This window comes from Chelon labrosus, assembly GCF_963514085.1.
Source record: "Chelon labrosus genome assembly, chromosome: 22".
NCBI classification, from domain to species: domain Eukaryota; kingdom Metazoa; phylum Chordata; class Actinopteri; order Mugiliformes; family Mugilidae; genus Chelon; species Chelon labrosus.
In genome coordinates, this window is record NC_140355.1 from 6,713,401 (window position 1) to 6,738,762 (window position 25,362).

Here is a 25,362-nt window from a genome sequence, read left to right on the forward strand (position 1 = left end):
CGGGAGAATTGCTTTGTGAATTTGATCGAAGCCCCCGCTAGAAAGCAAATCCGCCGGTTTCCTTGGAGCAAAGCTCCCCCTCCGGCCAGCCCCTATCCCAGTACACAGGCAGCGAAGCAACACAGAAAGCCCCACACACATAATCATACACACACCCAAGAGGGCACTCTAATATAATTAGGTACAAACCAATTATTCAAGCAATCAGTCTCAGTTTGATGATGTGTCAACACTCCTTGTCAGTCCTATTTCCCAAACTGTTCTTGAGCTGCATCACTAATTTAGTATTCATACTCAGCATCCATAAAAGCTTGCACTCTCTCCTCAATTTTAATCATTGTAGTCCCGGCAATCAAGAGCGAAGAAACTGTTGACAAGAGGTCAGAAGTCGAGTTATGAAATATTACAGAAAGTGTGAATTTAAATGAGGCACTCTGCCAGCTATCCTCCCACAGCAAATGCCCAAAATGGACTACTTAAATGCATATTGCTGTCTTATCACGACGGGTGTGGAGGCAGAGCAATTTGAGAGCAGGTTAGAAATTTGGAGAGAGGACTTGGAGATGGAAATAGATGTGGATGAGACCAAGAAGGAAATGAACTAGATGTGGTACACAGTGATGTACCTGTCAAACAGGAAAACCATTTTCAAAATAGAAATGTGGAAAGTGGCGTGGGGAAAGTGAAATGGAAGAGGAAGTGTATATTGAGCACAGTTAATGGGCCACCTAATTATTTATTAGACTTTGTTTAGGGCCTTATTTTTCTCCATTTAACTGTCTAAGGTATCAACAGGCAATTTAGGACAATATTACTGGTTTAAGGGAAGAGAAGAACCTGAATTCTCCAAATCTTGCCACAGAAAAAAACGTAGTGAATACAGACTAGACGACAATTAAAAAAGAAATATTCCTTTTTCGCTTGCATCAAATGGGCGGGTCAGAGGTCCGCTACTAACGGAGTAGAAAAGTTGTCTGCGGATGAAGATTCACTGTGTTGCTCAAGGACATATCAGAACACGACTGAGCCCTGGAAAAGCAGTTAGATGGGAGAATACATTTTCATTTTGAAAACACAAAGCACGCTAGTGTTAATACCTTATTTCTGAGTTGTAGCCACAGTAGCAGAATGGGGGTGTTGGTCAGTTGCCAAGCTATGGATAGTGGAGACATTCATGGTTCCAAGTGAATGAGCGGTAATGACTTAGTTGATCCTCTTACTTTTGCTCCAACACCACCATGAAATTGACAATTCCATGTTTTTAGTGGAACAATCTGAAAACTACTGAATGAACTTGGCACACATATTCATGGATGCCAGACGACGCTGCAGCTTTAACAATCCCCATTATTTTTAATTTTTTTCAATATTTAATTTAGTTTACGACATTAGATGTTGTTATCATTATGAGTGGGCTAACATGACACTGCGTCATTAGCTAAGCTAGCTTGGACGTAGACTCTCAAGCTTCTTTCTTTGTCCCTGGGCTGTAAATATTGCATTTGCCATAGATTAAAGTGGTAATCTTGAATATATTGATTTAAATAAATGTCTGTCAAGTCACTTCATATTGGTGAATTGGGTAACACAGTGGCAATTGTCCATAGACTGTATATAAATATGGACAACGCATCTCCACTTCCTTGCATTGGCCAAATTGACGCTATTTTGGAGCGCAGTATGGTCCGAGAGTGGAGCCACACGGACCCGCGTTACAACAACCTTAAATGACAGTTAAATCAATATTTATCCTTGAAAAATAATTATTTGACGTGTATTTTAGAGTTTCAGTTTGGCCCAAGTCTCATCTCTCTCTCATGTAGAGAGGGTGGGGCTTATGACCTATATTGCAGCCAGCCACCAGGGGGAGCTCTGGCCTCACTTTTAAGGAGCTGTTACATATTTATACAGTTGATGCAACAGTCCCACAGATGAAAGAATTGCAATGTTTATATATGTTTTCATTATTAGAGACTGATACTGCTAATGTAATCTCTATCAACAGATATCAGGACGTGAATTGATCTCATGTCATGTGCAACTGATTGCTGCCTCTGCAAACTTTCCTAAATTTACTACGGCTGCAGCTTCAAATAAAAAGCTTTTAAATGGCAAAACACGAGCTGTCGTTTACTGTAAAGCGGTCACCAAGAAAAGCATTGTGCTTTAGGTGGATCAGTTTGAAACGTTGCAGGGAACGATGAGAGGCAGCCACAGTAAGCTGTTAGATGAGGGGCTGCAGGCGACAAGTTGCACACCTCCGACTCCCCAGCGAGGCAGCTTGCTCCTTTCACCGTGCCGTTGCTGTTTGCAGACGTGCAGCATATGATCGGATCACGGTTGCTCACAAAATGATAGATAGATGGTTATTAGATATAATTATTGCTCGACTTCTTTATTAAAACAACAGCAGTTTGTTTCGCTGCCCCCACAATTCTGTGAGCTGTCGTAATTAAATGCAGTTGCCATGAGGACACAAGTATTAAGTTCATGCACAGTGTGGCGTGTTTTCATTTGCCTTCATACAGTATATCATTCCTCTGAGTCATTTCCTTTAAGTGGTCCGCTGCTCGAGCCATCTTTGACACCCCAGTGGTTCATAAAGACTGATAGCATCATCAAGTCATCTATAAGGCCATTCCTAACTGCAGCAAGCACATCACCTCCCTCCTCACATATAACACATGTGGACTGTGACCTTCTTTTTGTCAACAACTGCACAGTAGCCTGCAGACTATGGATTCTGGCGAGTGGGGCCCACTAATAATGATAAAATATTTCTGCTTGGCTTCTTCTTGTGACATGCCATCTACTGTATGTAGCGAGTGATTACCCCTAAAATAAGATGCGTTGAGAATCCTTCAAAGCCTCTCCCTCCTCGGTGCATCACAACAATTCACCAGTCCTGTGGGAGAGAAAAAAAGGTGAGAACCTAAAATAAAGATGAGCAGGAGATCTGTCGGATGTAAGGAGAAGTGACAAACAGCAGCTAAAGTCAGCTCGCTAGAGTTGGCTTGCTAACTTTTTTTCAAATAAAAAAGCGGAACATTTTGACAACTCCGCCGGAGATGAGGCTGTTGGCTCCAGTTTGGTACCAGCCATCTTAGCCTTTTGACAACACAGCCACCTCTTTAATTCAACAACTGTCAGGTCGGGCTGCATGCGGCTGCCGGCACAGCTCCATTTATTTGTGCCTCGTCAAGAAAACCCAGCGATGCCGCTCCCTTTTGAACCGGTGACAGCAGATGATGACATATGCGTGCGTGTCACCGTGAGATGGTTCTGAGCGGCAAGATAATATCAAAGAATCTTTCTGAACATTTGCCATTAGGCGCTCATTTGGGAGATGAGCGGAATTCGCTAGACGGAGAAGGCCCTGAAGAAACTCGACCCCTGTCTCTCCTCTATCTTTGCCCTTATTTATTTCGTTTGTGTTACCCTTATTAGAATCTTAACTTGGGGCTAATAATGCCAGTTAAGGGTGCTCGAGTGGAGTTTAAAATGATCGGTGACTGGTGGACTGCAGAACATGAAAGCTTTTCTGAGACCAATTACAGCATGAATTTAACAGAAAATGTTCTCTCGGCATTTTTCACATAATCTATTCCAATTGCTAGAAGAAAAGGAAACAGATCAGGGGTGCAGTAACACATCTGGCCGAATAAGTAATCTCAAATATGTCTACTAGATTTGCTGCGATCAGTGGTTTTCAGAGACCGACACCCTATTGACATGCCGCACCAGCAGTACAGGTGAAATGACAGTGGCTCACCAGCCGCTCCACACCACACTGCCGGGCCCCGCTTTCATTTTGAGCTTTAAAAAGCCCCCGCACCACCCCCGCCCGCCCCGTCGCCGGCGCTCACACACACACACACACACACACACTCTGCACGCACGCATACACACTCTTCAGCCCGTCTCATAACCCATGCCCCTTTTGCCATTTCTCATTCCATTAAACCCTGAATTATTCAAAGCAGATGAAATTGATTTCTTGATAGTTTAATCGCAAATCAAAACCGAACCTTGGGCCCCAGTTCGTTCCCTCGGGACAATTTCTGACAATCAAATATTCATGGAGAAATGAAATGTTAGCAGATCATTTCTGCTTCTGGCTGATTAGGCAGACACAATGAAATTCAGATGGAGAAAAGAAGGAGGCATGGAATTAACTTATGCCAATACACCATGGGAAAAAAAAAATGAAAGAGAGAGAGAAGATTTTCAGACAGATTCTATGATCCGGGAAATAAAAAAAAAAGGAATATGGAAGGCTTTTTTGTTTGCTTTTATACCAAGCCAATTTACTGCATGGAGTAAGTCAAGATTAAATACAGTAAGTACTAAATCTGCACTTAATGTTATTTATAATGAATACCTTTGCAGGATGATATGATGAGATATAATAATGAAAGAAAAGCTTTTGCATTATACTCCTGAGGTCACAGCAAATGAATCGGTGGTGAAAATTAAAACATCCTTTGACAGAAGCATTTATCTCTGGCCTCGAGTTAACCCCGGCTTGACCTCATTTCTAACCCCAGCTCCACCATTAAACCACATGAAACTCAGAACTTTATGCATTATTAAATACAATCTTTTGGTAATAGGCTGGGCGTCGGCACCAAGCGGGTCAAAAAGAAGAAGATGAGACTCATCAGAAACGAAAATGCGTTTCAATAGCGTACCGTTCGTGTTAATAGTGTTTTGGGGAGTTCAGGGTGAAGAGTGTTACTTATTACCTCCTAATCAATAGAACAAATGTGAAAGAATGATTCTGTCTAATAAGATATTCTGCACAACCGAGAGAGGGCATTGTATCATCTCAACTCAAAGAAAGTTTATAGATGTGAGTATTTGTCATTATAAGTTCTGTATAACACTTTCTATACAGGTTGCTAGCTGTTGCACATTAAAGGAGCAGTTGAACATTTTGAGAAATGCATGTTTGTGTGGACTGTCAGTCATCCAGGTCACAGTACAACTAAGTTATTAGAACACAGCAACTGGACATCCAAAGGGTTTCTTCTGCTAGGAGGAAGCCTTTTGGGTGAGAGGTGGAATGTCTTCATTTGCTTTATTTTAAATGGTTTTGGAATAAAAACGTGCATGTGAAGATGTTCAGCGTAAGTCCAATCAGGGAGACTGTCTTTATCCTCACTTGCTGCTGTAATCAGCCGCCTTAACCACTCAGATTTTGCCACGATCTCAATCAACCAGTCATGTCCATGCTGCCAAATTGAAATACATTGCTCCTCTGCTGCTTTCAGATCAGTCATTTCAGTGAGAACTGCTGCCTACACCCTGTTCACCTCCAATGTTCAAATGCAGGGAACCCAGGTCAAGCTCATCAGAGTGCACTCCTCATCCCAAGCAGAGCTCCATTTTTGTCCGCTCACCACGGCCGCCATGGTCCAAAATGAATTTCCTTGTTCATGCGTCTCAGCGGCCAGATAAGCACAGAAAGTTCTCCCTCTCTCAGCCTGCAGCACACTGTTTGCTCAGATGTCTTGTCTGTGTTCTGTGTGCAGTGGTTTCAGTGAAAGCAACAGTTGATCCCCATTTTATGAACTTCAGCTCCAGCGTGGTTCGTTCAGTTCTTCCCGGCATTGCGTGAAGTGCAGAGTGAAATTGAACGCCATTGACTGGTCACCGTCTAAAGAAGTAGTGCTGTAATTACTGTATTAACAATGCTGAAATTGGTTGGTTGTTGAAACCAAGCTTAACCTTCTACTCCTAAAATCTGTGACTTTCACATTTTTTTATTGTGTATTGTATTAAATAAAATCTTTATTGTTCACTCAGAACAAAGTCTATCCTGGTTGAACTCCAGTCATCCAGCTTATGTTATATCCAAGTATTTAAAGCATCATCCTGGTCATCATTCTTCAAATGAGATCTGAAGAAGATGAGATGTCTTCAGGAAACTTATAAGATCTAGATGCTTTGTTTTAAATAGATATATTTGTAATAGTTATTTGCTGGCTTATTGGGAGTAAGAAGAAATATATGATAGACATGAACCACCAGGAGCAGGGTGGCTGAGCCTAGCACTCAGAGTTGCTGCTTTGTGGATTTTGTCACTTTTGGTCCAGCTAGCTGTTTGCCCTTGTGTCCAGTGATTGGAGTAAACTAATTACAGTGATCGTTGGCTGTAGCTTCATATTTATCATTTGCACATTTATCAAGATGCGTATATCTTGGCTCTCAACAGGCATGCAAATATGCACTTTTCAAAATGGCAAATTGGCAAAATGGCAAAATATGTGAGACCAAAAGACAAATTCCCGCACATTTAAACCATGTAGTGTTGCATTGCAACTGTGAAAGCAACTGGGACATGGCTGGAGAATCCAAAAATAGTAAGTAAAGGAGTCGAAGACAAATGTTCACACCTTTCTTCAGATAGAATTTCATATTCTTCCAATAGCTCACGCTCGGATTCAAGTTATTCCTTTGCTTCCATTTTGGCGACGGGGTTAAAAAGTCAAAAAAAAAAGTTAAGCGCCATTGCATTTTTCTCCACTCAAAGTTAATGAAGTATCAACTTTGTACATTCCATTTGCAGATTTATCTCCCTTATCGTCGCGTTTGAGCGCTGTCCAAAGCCTGACACAGACGTGTTTTCGATATGACTCATCCTTTGAAGGCACTAAGTGCAGATATTCACAGTTAATTTGTTTGGATCAGGCGGATATGAGGGCGGGCACAGCAAAGGTTTCTTAGAAAATTATTGTGTTATCTTATGAAATGCACTGTACCTTCAGGTCACAAACACTGTCTGCACTTCGTCATTCAATAGGAGTCGCAGAATAAGCTTTTCATCAAAGAGTTCAGTCTGCAAAAGAAGTCATTTCTCCCAGAACTTGAAATATTGTAGGAGTGCAGCTCTCACCCAATTTGAAAGCCTGTATTATCGTTCCATATTATAATGGGATCTGAATAATGGTGGTGCTAATGTATAATATGGATCAGTTAGTGATTGATAATTTTACTCGAATTTGTGAGCTTCAATTAAAAACGTGGCAAACTAGACATAATATCATTTCTTTTAAATCTTTTAAATGACATACTGTACTGCTGTTGGAGCTTATCTGAACTCTTAAAGGGCAGTTAAGAATGCAGTTTCTCTCCGCACTCAAAGACTGACATACTTGGACTGGAATTCACCTCTGGAGAAGCGAGCCTTGGACGATCAGAATTCATTTGCGAACCTTGGGATCGGCATGATAATTCTAAGAGGTTTTTGTTCCAAAGGTAACGAGAAAAAGGGCGATAGGGGTGATGAACACGGGTACAAAGAATAAAAGGGGGAGATCAAACGGCATCACAGGGAATGAGGAAGTACAGGAAGAATTTTTAATACGGCTCTGCCTCCCTGCCTGCCTCCCTGCCTCCCTGCCGCCCTGCCTGCCTGCCTTCTCGGCTAATTCACTCAGCCGTGCCTTTCAACTGAAAGCATCCTGAATCCGACTTTATCTCTTTTCAAGGCAAGGGATGACTTACTCACACTGACATGGAAAACAGTAACATCAGATATATTAGTTCAACAGATTGCATTACTGCTCAGAACATACTTGCGCCCAGCTGCTTCCATCACTCTGGAGCATCCTTCCCGGGGTTATGTCACAGGATTTACCATCTCCTGAAGACTGCAAGAATTTTTATTTTGAGGATACTGCAATGTTCTTGTAGGAGAGTCGCAAAACTCTTGATTACATTTTTGGTTTGTAATTAAGATAAACCAAAAGAACCTACAGAGTGGTACTTAGATATTTTCTTGGTTGTTTAAGGTCGAATTACTAGCAGAAATCGTATTATTGTCTTTATGAATATGTACAGTGAAGGCAGAGTTGTAAACACTGCAGCTAACCTTTAGTTAACACAGCCGAGGCTCCGGTGATGTAAGGCCGTTCCATGATGCAGAAAGCCACTGGATCGCTACAAGACTCAGCCATGCAATGCCTATGGGATCATGACATGCATTATAGGAAATAAGCAGTCCCAATTTGCCCTGTGCAAGGTCAGCGTAGTGTAGCTTGCAATTGCAAAATGGGTCGAAATGAGCAATAGCGCTAGAGACTTCCGCGTCCGTCCTGGTGCTCCGCCAGACGAGAATCCATTATTTACCCGCAATCATTTGCACCGCATGGGAACTTTCCTTCATGCAATAAATTCCGCATGTGCATTCTCATCGCCGCGCTTACGGAGTACGATACTGAGGCACTTGAGACTGTGTATTCTACAGTAGCACCAGGGGATCTGTCTCATACTACATCAGTGGCATATAATAATAATAGCTCTGGTGTGCATAATTTTCTTGCAGCATAATGTATCAGTGGCTCCTGTTTTATGTTTCAAATTAATATTTTTCTTATACAGGCACCAGCAGCTGAAGAACAAAAAAAAAAAAAAAAAAAAACCTGGAAGAAAGAGAATACAAAATAGAGACTTTCTGAAAATATGTACAGTGTTTGCACGTGGCTTGTGTGTCAGACTAATGCCCAGAGTGCAGTAAGAGAGCTTGGCATAAGACCTGCTCCAGTTGTGAGAGTTCTCAACAACATGCATCATGTGCTGATATTCCACCCAAGGTTACGGGACTGCCTCCGCTTGTGGGAAGCGTTTCACGAGGCTCTATCAGGACGATTGAGCCCGGGCCAAAGCCACGGACAAACCTGTGGGCCACGGGCCAGCTGTGGCTGCGGGATTCGTAATAGAGTGGCTACAGTGCCGTTTTTTTTATTGTGCTTTAAGTCCTGTGCAGGCCCTTAATGATGCAGAGTGAAAAGGAACGCTTTTGCTGTGATTATGGTTGATACTCCACTGCCATCCGGTGGAAATGAGAGAAACCACAAGTGAGAAGCACTCCAGAGGAGGCCTATACGGTCATTCACAGATATGCATGATGGATGGAAGTAAGGATTTTATTTATTTATTTATTTGTTTTGCTGTGTAGGTTTTGAGATCTAAAGAATTAGAGCAGAAATGTGATCGGTAAGAGTGGAAATGCAGAATTTCCAACACACATATGGAAAAATAACTAATCTCTGTAACCCATTAAATAGTAGGGTGACATCCCCTGAAGATCCGATGTATTCAATCTACTGCATATGTGGGAAAAAAAAAGAAAGTGATCTTGTTCATTTGGATTCATCAAGAGAAAACCTGACCACTTGACCGGTCCGTTTCCTCCACAGCTGGAGGAGAAAGCGTTTGGCTCCTCACAGATGTTCACCAAAACGCTCCTTCAATCTGTCAATCAGGACATGCCTGGTTTTGGAATACCGCTCGTCCCACTCAGATTCTTCACAAAGTGAACAACTCTCGTTGCTCAGTCACTGATAGGATGGGCAAGACATTGTCTGAGTGACGCTGAAGGTGTGTAGCACAGAGGTGCACAGAGAACCGCATTAACTGTCACAAAGCTGTCGCGAATAGAATCACATCAAGACACCTCGTCGCGCCTTGAACCAGACGAGGGGCGGCGGGAGATCTGATTGGATTTTAACGTTATCACACGAGAACGCTGCGAATCAGAGCACATACAGTAGGAGCCAAAAATAGCACCGTTCGTCGAGGATACGTGTCATCTGTTTTGACGGAACCTTGTGTTCTGGTGTGATGCGCCAGAACCCATGGTTCTGATGGTTCATCTTTCATCTAAGTAGGTCCTTCAGCTCTAAATGACTGGTTTGTCTGTGGGTGGGCAGCTGAAACTAACATGACTAGGATCTGTAACGACTAGATACTCAACCGTAAATGGAGGAATTTGTTTTTGAAAACAAGAGCAACTAGAGTTTTAGAGTTTCTTGGAGATGTTTCACCACTCACCACTAGCTTCTTCAGTTCTCTAGGCTGCTTGGAAGAGTGGTGAGACGTCTTGGAGCAGCCCTGCTAGCCCGATTGTTCTTGTTTGAGCTTTGTTTTTTGAATATCTCAATCCCCAGAGCTTCCACATGGGGATGAGTAGAAAGTGAACCGGAACGGAGAGATGCGTTCCAAAGAGTCCTCTGGAGGTCAGTCTGACCCCAGTTGTTTTCTAACTAGCACAAAAATAAATTCCTAAATAAACCAACAGAAGTAAGTAAACCTACTTCGCCTTCCCAGACACGCAAAAAAAATAATAATAATTGAAAAATGCATGCCTAGAAAGAAAGAAAAATAAATTATATGCAAAAACTTTGTCCCATATTAGTCACACTTTTTTAGCAATGGTGGGAGAACCTTGAAAACCCCTTTAGTTCATTTATCTCGCTGCAAAAAAAAATATCAGTGGGTCTATGTGACAAAATACTGCATCCAAGAAATAATTAATTATAGCGTACATTCAGTACATTATACATCATACGGTCGGAAATGGCTACCTCTTGGGATTTTGAATTCACGCCTCACACATCTACACCCTCACTGTTCTACTTATGGTTGGTATGGTTATATATATGCCTACTTTAAAGGTTCTACTGCAAAGAAACCTATTAACATATGAAAGTTTATTTCTGGGGTGCATTAGATTTTAATGAGGGTCTCCATGGATATTACGCATATCCTCTTTTTTATTATTTCGTGTGTGGATAATGCAGTGATTGTAATGTCGTTAGCTCTAGTTGTCTTCATGGAGCTGGTGTCACGCTTTCATAGATTTTTCTTTAATCTCCAAGAGGAAACATTACAGCGTTTTATAGTGGACATCACCGTCACGCAATCTATCTGTCATCTTCCTTTTTTGTGCCCACTCCGACTTTATTTTTATATGCACGTAATATTTCAGTTATGTTTCTCCCAGCACTGACAGTGTTCTGGCTTGTGCAAGAAATATTCCATTTGGCATGGCTGCCTCTCGACTTATACAATACTTTCAGTCCCGTTCAAAAACCCATTTTTACAATGCTTCAACACGGGGTGGTTTTCTGTGCAAACCAGGAGCTACTGCAGAAGGTCACCAACAAAATTAGATGATGAAACAGTGGCTCAACCATTTGGGACAGGGCTTTTTTTTTCTCCCAATATTTGGTTTATACAAATTCAATATAGATAAATATGGACGGTTTGCAGCCATGTGAGATTTCTGTATCGTGTCTGCTTCCAAAACCTGCAACATTTTCTGCAAACCTGACAGTTCCAACCTGCTGTTGTTGATATACGATGCTGTACGCAGTTCTGTATGTCCTCCGTGATGCTGGATTAAGTAAGTAAACCACTGTTGCAGATGGGGTATGGCTATTTCCCTGCACACACAGATGATAAAAGAGCTAGTGTGAAAACTAGTGTACCTGATTAAGGAAGATGAGCAGCGCGAATCCCCAGTCCTGCTGTTAGATCTCGCTGCAACTTCTACAACAGCAGAGCCGAGTGTCCCAGCTGCTGCCTCGACCCACGCTGAGGACGACTGGCAAAATCTAGGAGGCTAACCCACAGCTGCGCTCAACTCGTTTCTGTTCCTTTCCAAGCACTGGACTGCAGCCCGTGAGGGTAAACATGGCAGCAAGCACGGTTCTTTTACTCCACCACCCCAGCTCTTAAAAAAAAATAAAAAATAAAATAAAAGATTTAATATTCCCCATCTTCAGTAATAGTAAAGAACAAACCACTTAGCTTCTGTGGTCAGACGGCAGTGCAAATCTCATCACTTAATCTAATCTTGATTCCCCAGACCTCATTTAGACGAAAATGATGTCCTGACATTCTGTCTGCTGAATGTAAGAGCCTCGGCTCATCTGTCAGGTTTTCATGATCTCCAGTTGGTTTTGCTCGACAGAATCAAATTATAAGATTTCCTAAAAAATTAAGGAGATAGGGAGACATGATTTCATCTTCCGCCATTTCAAAAGTATGGAAAGAAATAAGTGACATGTCACTCCCTACGTTAGACATGTTCTCATGGGGAGAGAAAAAAAGGAAAGACACAAGAAAAGAGAAACGATCACTGTCAGGAGTTGAGATTCAGGTTCATAGATAAAGTAACTTAATAACAATAGTAAAATTCAATAGTGATGACTTATAATATTTATATATTAGTCAATGGTACTTAGGACATTTTTAATAAATGCAAAAGACCTTAAAGGAGCAGGGCTTCAGCACAATGCATGCAAGTTAGACATATTCCAATATAAAAACATGCTATGCAGCTATTCAAAGTGATTTGATTGGGTAGAATGGTGTCTTACTTCAAGATGCAGTGCGTAGAATCTTGTGGTGAGATTTCACATCGCAGTCAACCCAATAGCCCAAGCACAGGTTCATTAATGATGGCCATGTTCAACCAAAAGGAGGCGCTGCTTTTGTGCATGCTGGTCCATTGTTTGGCCTCACAGGGATGTTTAATGGAATCAAGCCATGTTAAAATTCCCTGCGTCTCTGTCCTCTCCTTCCAAGCTCGTCATTGGTTTGTCCATGCACTGTGGAAATATGGAGGTGCAACCCCTATGTTGATATGAAGGTTGCGAGAGCACTTGCTGTTTTCAGGTGATTTCAGGTGATATGGAAACATATTTATGGAACTTATATTCCTTAAAACCTACACACGCGACCTTTAAATGTGGAGAAGGTTTTTAGTTTTATTCGTTTTTTTGTTGAATTATTAACAATCCTGATTTGAGGACTATAAAGGTCTAGCTGTTCTAGTTTTGAAAAGGTGTTTTTTCTGAATTATTTTGCTTAAAAGCAGAAACAAATGTAGTGACTTAAAATTACCATAAATTATTATTTATTATTAATTCTTTCAGATTACATTATGTTTATCTTAGAAACACTAACATACATTATGAATTACATTCACTTTGAATGGGTAAAGATGTAATGCTATTTATATTTCTTGTGGGTTTTACACCGATCAGCCACAACATTAAAACTGCTGCCAAGAGAAGTAAATAACATTGACCATCTTGTGACAATACAATGTTCTGCTGGGAAATGTTTGGACCTGGCATTCATGTGGATGTTACTAAGACATGTACCACCCACCTGGACCAGACCAGGCACCCCCACCCCATAGCAATGAACAACTCACAAGCACAAGGTGTTGACCTGGCCTCCAAATTCACTAGACTGATCGAGTATCTGTGGGATGATCCACAGAGGCCCCTCCCCTCAACCCATAGGACACAAAGGACCACCACAGGACACCCTCAGAAGGCCCATATCCATTCTCAGATGAGTCACAACTGTTTGGAGGCACAAGGGAGACCTACACAATATTAGGATTTTGCCTGATCGGTGTACTTATTAGGTGTTTTAGAATCATATGTTAGTGTATGATTCTGCACCGTCCAACCGAAAAATCACCACCTCACAGCCAAGAGGAGTCCTCCCTTCTCTTCCCGCAGGAGGGTGCTCCTCCCTTATCCCCACAGGCTGTACAGGAAGTCAGTACAAATGATGATAGAGGTCCTGCAGGGCGCTATCTTCAGTCAGCCAAGGGTGGTAATGGGGTTACAGTGTGCAATTTGCTGCTCTACCCCTGCAAGCTTGCATCAGCCTCTCTCATCGTTCCTCTTAAAAGAGGAATCCTAATCGTTCTGCCAGCAGAAATACAGTTTTGGCTTTGAAGATGTGTTTTTTTCCCCTCAAAGAAATAAAGTTTGGGCTTTGAAGATGCTATTATTATTATAACTGCATTTATTTATTTATTTCCTCAGAACGGACTTGAGTCTTCTCAGACTTGAGTGTCCGAGGCATTTCATATTAAAAGCTGTAAAACTTCAAAAGTGTTTTAAGCAACATGTCTGACAAAGTGATTCTCGGAAGTCCGCTTAGGTATTCAATATTTTCTGAACTGGAGGAATTATTTTGAGTTTAAAAATATACTTGTTAATGAGGAAAATAGATAAATGTATAGTGTACATGCCTTGCCTTACCATTTGGTCCTCATACGCATAAAGATGATGTGATTTAACATCACCCCAGGGAAATATTTCAGTCATTTACTGAACGGAAGGATCAACTGCTTCAATATTCTTCTGTGAACAAAGTGAGCGCAACCATGGCTCCAGAAGCTAATGTTTTTGACCACTCTTCCATGTATAATTCATCTGGTTTCTAGAAGTTTGAGCGTTTTCCTGCAGCTTCTGCGTGTTTCAAATCTCCCCACGGTTCAGTGAGAGTTAAATCTGAGCTTTGACAAGGCCATTCTAAAACCCTCCATCGCTTCTTTCTGAGCCATTCCTTCTCGGGTTTACCCGCGTTCTTAGGATAATGATCCAGTGGAAATGTTGCTGTGGGTTTACTTCAACCTCTGGACACGCAGCCTCGCATTATCTTTAAAAGCCGCCTTTTAATATGGAGCAGAATTCATAGTTGAATCGATGACCGAAAGCCGTTCAGTCGCTGTTAGGGTAGGGAGTTCTTCTGAAAAGCCTTTGGTCTGCATCAGATGTGTACTTTTATTGTAGCCAAACAACTCTGTCTTTGATTCATCTGTCGAGAGCGTATCATCCCAAAAAGGGCCTGTCTTTGCCTGTTATTTACACTGGCTAACTGCAGTTTTAATCTAATGTTCTTCCTGGGCTTTAAAGAATCAAATTTGACATGCGTGTCAAATTTGAGCCCCTTTCTGAGTGCGCATCCGTGCATCTTGACGCCAGGCGTTGCAAAGAGTTCCTCGCAGGTCCTCTGATGAAATGAAGATGTCTTTTTGCAGCAGAGGGCTTGCTCTTGTGCAGAAGGACAAATTGACGCACGCACATGATTTTTCCTTACAGTATAAATTATTTAGTTTCAAATAGGTTTTAGATCTTTTTTTGAAATCCCTTGCCAAAGTCATGGGCATCCACAGTCATGTTGTCAGGCCTTGAGAGCTTTTTGTGATTTTGTGGTTTAAATAAGACAGGTTCCACCTGTCACTGCCTAAAGGAGATCGAATCATTAGCTTTGAATCTAGAGCGCGGATCATAATTTTCAGGATTTGGAGGTGTGATAAATGAAGGGGTACTCACTTATTGCATGTAACTTATCTATTTTTTCTTAATCATTTAGCCTCATTAAGCTTCATTAAGCATTAAGCTTCATTTAGCCTTTAATAATAGGCATTTTTTCAAAGACGATCAAAGGCTTGCTTGGTCGAAAAGGCAAAAAAAGTCAACAACTTTAATGTATTTGTCTCACGTCACTGTAAGTTAAAGGGACCATTAGTTATACCATTTATTAAGACTCTTTGATGACTGTTTACAACCATGTAGGACTATAGCAGCACTGGGTTGGGATACTTAATCAGCAAACATATGAATCATTGAAACAGTTCAACCATTACCTGTAATTGTTGTTAATAATACTATATTAAGCCTTTTTTCAATCATGTCTCCTATAACAATATTCCTTTATTAAAGGGGAAGTACTATTTTTTTACAACTTGGACCTTATTTCTAGTATAAAATACGAACGTTTACTCACTCATATAACTTTTGTGTCATTTGCAGTCGTTCACTGCTATGGTTTGTCCACAACCTCAGAATCGGAAAACTATTCAGCCATATTGCAAAAAAATAGCAGTGGGAAATTACAGGTAAACAAGCCGACCGTCGCAGGTGTGCGCGGTGCTCAGAGATGACATCGTCCAGGTCAGAAGACATCATCCGGGGTCTGTAGGTCAATCTACAGACCCCGGATGATGGTAACAGCTAACTCTGGACTCAACGGGGAATAGCACTAGCGTACGATAACAAAATATTGGCGAAATGAACGAGCTTTGCGGCAGATAATGCGTTATTTAGAGGCTGCGTCTCGATGCCCCAGTCACTCCTGCTATATGCATATACGCGGATCTAATTATCTCCTCAACGAGTGCAAATGACACGAAAGTTATATGGGTGAGTAAATGATCGTATTTTATGCCAGAAATAAGGTCCAGGTTGTAAAAAAACAGTAGTTCCCCTTTAAGTCTAGCTTCTAGCTCAACATGTGATACCTGATGGCAGTAAGTATCATGAAGCCCAAACTGACATACTCATAATAAAACAATAACAAGCAACATAGAGACATGCATGTGCTAAGTTTTCTTAAGTCTTCAGCTTCCTGCAGTACAGATATGGATACATACCAAGACAAGTCGGTTTGGTTTGTGCAGCTGCCCTCAAGAACACCCACAATAATGACTTGACAACCAAGCTACATAGTTTCACTCTTATGTAAGCGCTGTTTCACATTCGTGTCGAGACTTGAAGAAGGTTAGGTTGCAGATGATGTGCAACGAGTGAGGAATGAGGCAAGAAGCTGGTTCTAAAAGCATGATGCATTGCATCGCAGCGATCTCACGGGTGAAAATCCAATCACTCTGCTCCTGAATCACTGCATATGTTCATTCATGTGTGATGCAGGTTAGATGTTTCATTTTTATTACATAAGTGGACATGCAAAGATTCACCCGTTCAAATGGCTGTTGCCTTCACAAGGATTTTTACATGCATCATACTTACATAATTTTTTAATGACTCTTGAAGCATGCAAATGGGGTCTAATTTGTTTTGTTGTAAGTATGAGCAGCTAACATCCGACGGCTCCCTGTTGTCTTAGAACAAACAGTTCAGCTTAGCTAACACGTATTCCTAATGCGTTATAGAGACATTAGTGGCAATTAGTGGCAGGAGGTGTGTTTAGGAGGGTGCACTGTACTTTGTGAGGTAGTGAAATTACACGTATAATTGAGACAAAAGAAAAATAAAACCTCATTAGGAAAACAAATGCCCTCTTTAAGGCCATTTGGGCACATTGACATGACGTAAAAAAGACTAGATAGACATGCCAGCGAATAATGCACACGGACAGACAGTCAGACGCTATAAAAACTGAGATTAATGAGGCACACGGTATGACTCTATGTGAGCTCATTGAACATCTGCAGGCAGCAGACACCAGTCGGCTGGTATGCATCATGACTTTTGGGGCTGTGCTCCCTCAGCAGCCGGAAGGAAAGACGAGATCAGTTCATTTCAGATTGTGCTCTACTGGATTCATGTACTTAACAGCAGTGTGCAGTGAATAAATCCAAATTAGGGACAGTTAGAATCTGTATATAAATAAAAGGATGAACAAGTGTCGGATAAATTACCACCATTATCAGCGGAGGTTTTCTTTTTCCTTTTATAAAATAAAAGGTGCTGATGTCTCTTTGGTTTTGAACAAAAGCAGTCTGTGTGAACCGTGGCACCAAACTTGATGTGCACTGAAGAGGCCTGCTTCTGTGAGCACGTTGCTTGAATTATGAATGTCCATCACATCTGCAGCCCCATGTGGCTGAAATGGACTTTTAAGCTTCAACAGGTTTTAATTTATACAATTTGTCAGGGACAATTGGGCAGATTGTTATGTACCGGAGTGGAAAAACAAAGTGCGTCCATCTGACACTCCTTCCATGCCGCATAAGTAACACGACTCTGGAGGAATTATGGGTTAATATGATACAAGGCTACAGCGTGAATATACATTATTTATACGTGGAAAGAGGAGATGAAGTTCACGGTGAGACTCTCGAGCTACGTGCAATTGATTCTTCTCGCATTCATTGAATTCGAAATGTGAACGTTTCATGAATTTTCTCAAGCTGTTCTCACTGTGGCGATTTATTAGTTGCACACAGGAGTCCTTCACTTTCATTCCTCCTGCACTTGGGGGTGGGGAAAGGGCTTTGGGAAGTTGAAAAGAACTGAGAACTCATGAAAGAATGGATTAAACTTCTAGTTGCTTGTTGGAAAAGAAAAGGAACTGTTCTGTGGCCACGTATTGTTCCGTTATAAATAGACGTTTTTGATCACTGACGTTGAGTGAACCGAGCGGGCCACGTTCAGAAATGTGCAGCTGAAACAGCAAACCAGATATACCATGACCTGGATGACTGAGAACCTTCACAGACATATAAAGTGGGATCATATGGAAGTAAAGAGCATCATTTTAGTAACAAGAGCTTGAGACGTGCAAAATTTTGCAAAATTCGAATTTTCGCGAAACAGCCAAGCATGGCCGGCTACATTGTCGTAAGTGTTTCTCACATGTTTAGTGACGTTCTTATGTTGCCATCCATTTAAAAACGAACTGGTGAAATAACCACACATGATTGGTGGATGCGTTGTTGATATCCATTGACATCCATTGAAAATGACTTCACAGCGTCGGACCAGATGTACTGTAGACACAGATGGGACAATGCAATGGGACATAGGGACAGGACAGGCCAGAGAGACACTGGTGTTGATGGAGGGGCTGGAAGGCTGCTGAAGACTCAAGACGAGGAGCCCTGGATGAACTGCAGCTTAAAGAACAGGGACAGGGAGAATGCAAGCAAACAAATCATTGCGCAAGAGTACTGAAACCGAATTTTCAAAATGAAGTCATTTTAACAGCACGGGAAAGCGGAGTAGTTGGAGAGAATGGATCCGTAGAGGAATTGATCTTCCTTACTGAACTTTTGCCTCATAAGCCTCGGATTCATTTCCTTTATTAAGTTTAAATTCAAGACAGTAAACCATTTATTAAGTTGACATGACTGCTCTACTTTTTTTTGGTGTCATTTGTTCTGTTGTAATCCCCAGTGACGTGTGTGTATTAGGGTTGGATTAATGCCTAACAACGACATCTAAGTAATAAATCTAAGAATGTTTGAAGCCGTATTAGTGCAGTTATAGGTACTCCTACAGTTTTTGAGAATATCTCCTGAGTAACAGTTAACAAATAACAAGCGGTAAGCAATACCATAAAAGGAGACACCTTCCTCCTTATCCTTTCCTGGTTAAAATGTTCCTCCACTGCATGCCAGAGGACAGCCCAATCAATAAACTGAGACTGAACACAGACAGACTGACGGCATAGGAGGCATATGTTAAGCCTTACTCATTGCTTTATTTGGTTACCTCACCTCACCTGTGAAAGTCTGGCTGAAGGCCATACCAGCCCTCTGGTTTCCCCAACGAATGCATCGTGCAGCCCTCATGACTCTTAGCCCTGTCTCTGTGGCCCTCTATGACATAATGGGAAAACATGCCGCACTTCGAGAATATAGGCGCAAGGGCTGAACTGCATTGCACACATTACACGCTATATTTGGTAATGAAGGATTAACACAGTGGGGGCCCAGGTTTTCAGTAGCATGAAACAACTTGTTGTGCCTCAGACATGGGTGTAGACGAGATCTTAGACTTTTGCAACCTCCATTCATATGCACACAACAGTATCGGAATTAGTCAACTGTTGTACCATTAAACCATCAGGTGTCGATATGAAACCAACAGCTAATCTGCACATAAGATCTCTTCCTGTCAGATTCATGGGACACAAATCAGACAAAGGAAAAGAATGTTCAAATGGTGAATTGGAAGTATCTTGTAAATGTTCTTTTGCAGAAATCCCTGGAGCTCCAACAGAATATACAAAATGACCTCTCAGTTTAGCTTTAGACGTAGCGAATAATGGCACCTGTAGCACCAGAGTCAACCAGGAAATTCATTTTCTGTCCCTTTACTGAAAGCTCATACTGAGGAAAGCGTGACATTATGTAGGTTATAAGTAAATTTCATTACAAAACTCTGTTACGTAACAGAATTTATATAATATTGCTGACAAAGGCAAGAATGTTGCTCTACAATAACTCGCCCAGAACAAGTCGGCCAGAGCCAAGAACAGGGAGGGCCCTAATTATTGATACCAAAAACCTCCACTGGAAACTTATTAATTGGTTTCTGACAGCCAGCGCCTAAAATTCCTTTATGCCTTTATCTGTCAGTTACCTACTTAACTTATTGAAACACTGGCAGGTAGCGTGATAGTTGCCAGGGGCAGGATTGCAGGAACTCCCAGACTAATCTCAGCCCAAACCTGTATACACTAGTTTAGCTGTGTCCACTTGGTTACAGTCTGTAGACAAAACAAATAACTGGGGCACTTATATAAAACTATGCCAATGTGCAATATCATATTTTGGCTTGTTACATTATCATTCGTGGCTAAAGACACAGGAGAAGATCATACCAGCAGCTGATTACCTTAGATAATGTCAGCCTTATATCTCCATACAGTATTAACTGTATTACATCTAGAGACATAATAATGTACACTGCCTGGCCAAAAAAATATGTCGCCATCAAAAAAAGGTCACACACTCGTCACAATATTTCGGTGGACCGCCTTTAGCTTTGATTGCAGCACGCATTCACTGTGGCATTGTTTGGATAGATTAATTTTCTTTATTAAGCTTAAATTCAAGACAATAAATCATTTATCAAGCTGACGTGAGTGCTCTACTTTTTTGGTGTCATTTGTTCTGTTGTAATCCACAATGACGTGCGTGTGTATTAGGGTTAAGCTTCTGCAATGTCCCAAGATGTATTTCCATCCAGTGTTGCGTTCATTTTTCACCAAAATCCTGTATTGATGATGGAAGAGTCTGACCACTGCACAAAGCCTTCTCCGGCACATGCCAAAGATTCTCAATGGGGTTAAGGTCTGAACTCTGTGGTGGCCAATCCATGTATGAAAATGATGTTTCATGCTCCCTGAACCATGCATTTACAATTTGAGCCCAATTAATCCTGGCATTGTCACCTTGAAATATACCTGCGCCATCAGGGTATCAAAAAATCCATTGATAGAGTAACCTGATCATTCAGTATATTCAGGTAGTCAGCTGACCTCATTCTTTGGACACATACTGTTGCTGAACCTAGACCTGAGCAACTGCAGATCATAGCACTGATCTGGGGTGATTGATCGCGATCACTGATCACGATCAATCAGGATGTTTTTCCGACCACATTTCTTCCTTGAAGATGATGGTTCCCCACTATCCTTCCAGTTTTTAATAATGCGTTGGACAGTTCTTAACCCAGTTTTAGTAGTTTCTGTAATCTCCTTAGATGTTTTCTCTGCTTGATGCATGCCAATGATTTGACCCTTCTCAAATCTTTTCCACGACCACGGGATGTGTCTTTCCACATGGATGTTTAAGAAATGAGAAGTCACTCTTTTGTCTTTTTTTTTTTTTTTTTTGGCCAGGTAGTGTATTTTGAAACACTATTTATGTCACTGTCTTACAATGGTGACTTGACCAACTGATAAAATATTGCACTGTTTATATACAATCAGGCATAACATTATGACCACCTTCCTAATAGTGTGCGGGGGCCTTTGAGTCCTATGGGTTGAGGGGATGGGCCTCTGTGGATCAGGCTTGTTCCAGTGCATCCCACAGATACCTGATCAGTTTGGGTTCAGTGAATTTGGAGGTCAGGTCAACACCTTGTGCTGTGTTTTTTCAGTTGTTCCTAAACCGGTTTTGTGTGTGTGTACCTGCGTCAGGCTGCATCCTGCTGGGGATGGCTGCTGCCATCAAGGAGTGTCATTGCTGTGGGGTGGAGGTGTCTGGTCTGGTCTAGGTGGGTGCTACATGTCTAAGTAACATCCACATGAATGCCAGTTTTTTGGAGAAGAACATTGTATTGTCAAAAGATGATCAATGTTATTCACTTCACCTGCCAGTGGTTTTAATGTTATGTCTGATCGGAGTATTGTGCTTCCATACTGGTTGTCTGTGGTGACATTCCCCAGGAAAATAGTGCAGTAATAATGCAGAATTTACCAGAAAATTTAGAGATTTCTGCTAATGCATACATTTCCTACCACTAAAGTTCACATTCACATCCTTTGACTGTCAGAACACAGGTTAACTAGTAGTTGCAGCAAGTGTTTTGTTAGTAAGTTTAGTTCTTACTGCAAACCTACATAAAAAAAAATAAGAAATGCATCTACAAATCTGAACAATCGAACAACAGATCAGTTTAAAATATTTTCGGGAGTTAATAAAACAAGGAGGAACAACCACAGTGGATGCTGTTGGATGAAGAGCTGCAGGTGATAGGTAACCATGCAGTAATCATGCCCGCCGATATGATTTGAAATGCAAAAAGACTTTTAAAAGACTTTTAAAGTTTACATTTCTTGTGTTGGAATTACTGTTCTGTTTCTTCACCTTTCAACCCACTTAACCTTCCCTCGCTGCAAAACAATTCTTAAATATTTTACCCTTAAACACACCGGAAGTGTCCTCACCAGACAAACAATTCAGGGAAAGGAACGGTGTGAAAATACCTTGTACGCATAGAACAGCTCATAGAACACTTCATAGAACTGGGGCAGGTCATAAACAAAGCAGCTTCACTCCATTGGCTGAACTGTACCCACATGCGTATGCGCCGTCACGGAAGGCGCGACCTCATTCCTCAGCTCCACACAAAAGCTCCAGTGAGAGCAGGGACTGACATAGCATGCTCTTCTCCTTCTGTCTCACCGATTTGTTGATCTACACTGTGAGTATATTTCTCACTGTGTTACGGTGCCGTTTGTTGTCGTGTGTGCAAGTTAGTGGCAGTTGGTTAATTTACTAAGAAGTTTATAACTCTGTTTGTCTGCTTACAGGTCATGCTGAGTTCGGTGCAGTCCTCTTGTTAATACAGCAAACTCAACATCTGTAGCCTGAAAATGAATTGCACAAGGTATGCTAATGTTTCTATTTAATCGTCCATGCAGTACTCACACAAACATGGCCATATGCTGCAATACTGATTACGACTATTGCATGTCTTTGTAAAGTAGTTTTGAACCCACCATGTGTCTCTTCTCAGGGTTCTTCATGCCTTCAGTCACGCCAAGCCGCCTGTAACACCAGTTGACCTGGCCGTGTGTCTGAGCCTCAGCCAGCGGCAGCCCATTTATCAACTGCTGTCCATGTCTCCGATGAAATCCGCACAGCGTCGTTGTCAGCCAAGTGACAGTCTACCGAGGCTGCGCTCTCCACATCCATCCTCCCCTACTCCGTCGCTGTCCCCTTCTCAAGTGCCTTCGGTGCTGCGCAGCTGTTTCCGCAGGGACGGCGGCGGCGGCGGCGGTGTGAGCAAGAAGCGCGTGGTGTTTGCAGACGCTATAGGATTGGCACTCACTGCTGTGCGCCTGTTCATCCCCGAGCCGTCTTCCCCCTATCCTACCCTGGTAATGAGACCCCTTTTGGCCAAAGTGGAAGAGCAGCAGTCACCCACAAACAAACTGCAGCGTCACAAGTTGCGGCTGGATTTCCCTCAGCCTGCGCTCGACATGAAAGCCTTTCTTGCACGCCTGCGTGAGACGCACGTACAGCTGGAGAGCTGCAACGTAACGGAGCACTCCTTGAGTGGTAAAGTTTGTGTCACCAATCTCGGTATCGAAAAGGCTGTACATGTGAGGGTGACCTTTGACTCTTGGCGGAGCCATCATGACATTCCCTGCAGGTTCTTGCAGCAGCAGCGCTGTGGGGGTTCTGACACGGACGTGTTCGCCTTTGACTTAAGCCTGCCCCAGAACATAGATCCAAAGGACGGGATCGAGTTTTGCGTGTCATATAGGCCCGGACTTGGCTCCACAACACACTGGGACGACAACAAGGGACAGAAATTCAGGGTGTGTGTGGACAAAGAAGGCTCGAACAGTACCCAAGCCAACACTAGCCGTTTTTACCCTTCACTTTCAAAGCATCGTCCACCTGCGTGGCCTTCTCATGTGACTGACACCATGCGCACCCCTGCTGATCTACAGTATCTTCAGAAGAGTTTATCAAGCAGAGTCAGAACTGAGTGGAAAACCCTATGTCCATCTAGGTAGACCAGGGAAAGCCCATATGACTCTGTTGATGTGTGAACTGTCTGTTGGATAGTCTGAAGCCTACTGTACCAGCAGCTCAAATATACTGTAGCTCACCCTCCTGAGCTCAGCACGCCTGCATTAAATGACACTTTCTGCATTCATATTCTGATTAAATCTGTTTTTCACAAAAAATCTGTATTTCTCTTTTCTTCCCTGCGCAGAATATACATCCTAATCACTCAACACATTGGTGCAGCTTAAAATTAACTGTGCACAAATGCCTATTGTAGCACGACATATAAGCCCAGATTAAGATGCCCCAGAGGAAAAAACGAAAACATGAAACCTGCATTAGCTTGAGAGAAAACACACGTATCGGCACGCAAGGCAGTTATTTGAAAAACCTTTTGTTCTTTAGGCTGCTAGTACAGTTTCTCCAAGAGAAGGAACAAATGAACGACCTGTGCAGATGACACGCTCCACATTCACACAGCCATCATTGCTCTTGGCTCGGGCTCAGATTTCTGGTGTGAGCTTTCATCCGTTACGTCATGCATACCAGACAGAATAAGTCAACAATAATAAAGATCACTGAGCACAGTGACACCCATAATTTGAATGGGCCATCCTGTTCCCGGCACTCCCTTACCTGCTGTGAGAAACTAAAGAACATGCTGGGAATTGTTACTCCTCATGGTGTACGTGCCGGGTATGGCAAATAGCAAGTAACCATGGTAGCATCAGGGCCAGCGTGTACTTTGGATAATGCGTGGGCTTGTGTTTACATGCCAGGGTGGAGTCATCATTAGATACTGTTGCAGACACAGTGAGAGTCTCTCAGCTTCTCTGGTTCCATCCGTACTTCGTCACCTCTCTTTGTCCTTCACTTTCTTTTCTCTCAAGTTGGTGTCCTCCACGGTTCGCCACCTTCGGGAACTGTTGCAGCTGAGTGATATCAGCTGGGATGTTACACGTCAGCTGGTAACACATGTAGCAGGATTCCACATACTGTAGCTTTAAAGCCTTCATTTATTTATGAACCCCGACTGAGTCAGGTGTTAGAGCTCTCTGCTCCTGACAAGAAGAAAAATAAGCCTCTTTCTTATTTCAAAGAAATGCTTCAGGCGCATCCACTTGATTCTAGGCTTCCAAAATGGTTATTTAAAAACATTGTGATACTTCGGATAGGTGGTGGAATATTTAAAACTACATGCACGAAGCAAGTGTGAAAGCCAAGAGAGGCTGAAACCAGTACCTTACCAGCAGTTGCAAAAGTACAGCACGAGTGTAATCATTTATAATTTATATGCCAAAAGGCTTGTCATTCTAGTTTGGTATTTTCTGGGATGCACACCAAGATCAAAAGTAGGCCTGAGGAAAAATTACATATACGTACATTACTTCGGTCGCCCAAAGCAGCCACTGAACGCGCAAACACACTAATTAAACCAGAGGGAGAGACAAGTGCTGCAGTGGCTTTACTGTTACTGACGGAAAACTAAGAAAATAGGGTTTTGTGTAACGCACAACAGTCAGTGGATATTTTGCAAATGCATGCTAGTAGATTTCTGGGATTAAAATATAGACCTGGAAATGTTTGTGATATATCGCCTTAAAAGAAAAGTCTGAGCTAAATTATTCAATCTTGAAGATACTTCTTGAAACTGCAGAACTTTCCTCATAACCATGGGTCTGAAAACATCAATGATTGCAAGAAAAAAAAATAAGTTGAACAAACTTCGCCAGTGTATTTAGCATTTTTTTGTCATT

At 42.0% G+C, this 25,362-nt stretch overlaps 1 protein-coding gene across 1 annotated transcript; it reads left to right on the forward strand.

Annotated features, from left to right (window-relative positions):
• The first annotated feature begins 22,210 nt into the window (after window positions 1–22,210).
• ppp1r3c2a (protein phosphatase 1 regulatory subunit 3C2, duplicate a) lies at window positions 22,211–23,980 on the forward strand. Its single transcript, XM_084571707.1, has 3 exons — window positions 22,211–22,286; window positions 22,396–22,472; window positions 22,602–23,980. Exons 2-3 carry the CDS (start codon window positions 22,459–22,461, stop codon window positions 23,608–23,610), a joined length of 1,023 nt encoding a protein of 340 aa, XP_084427833.1. The 5' UTR covers window positions 22,211–22,286; window positions 22,396–22,458; the 3' UTR covers window positions 23,611–23,980.
• Window positions 23,981–25,362: the final 1,382 nt, after the last annotated feature.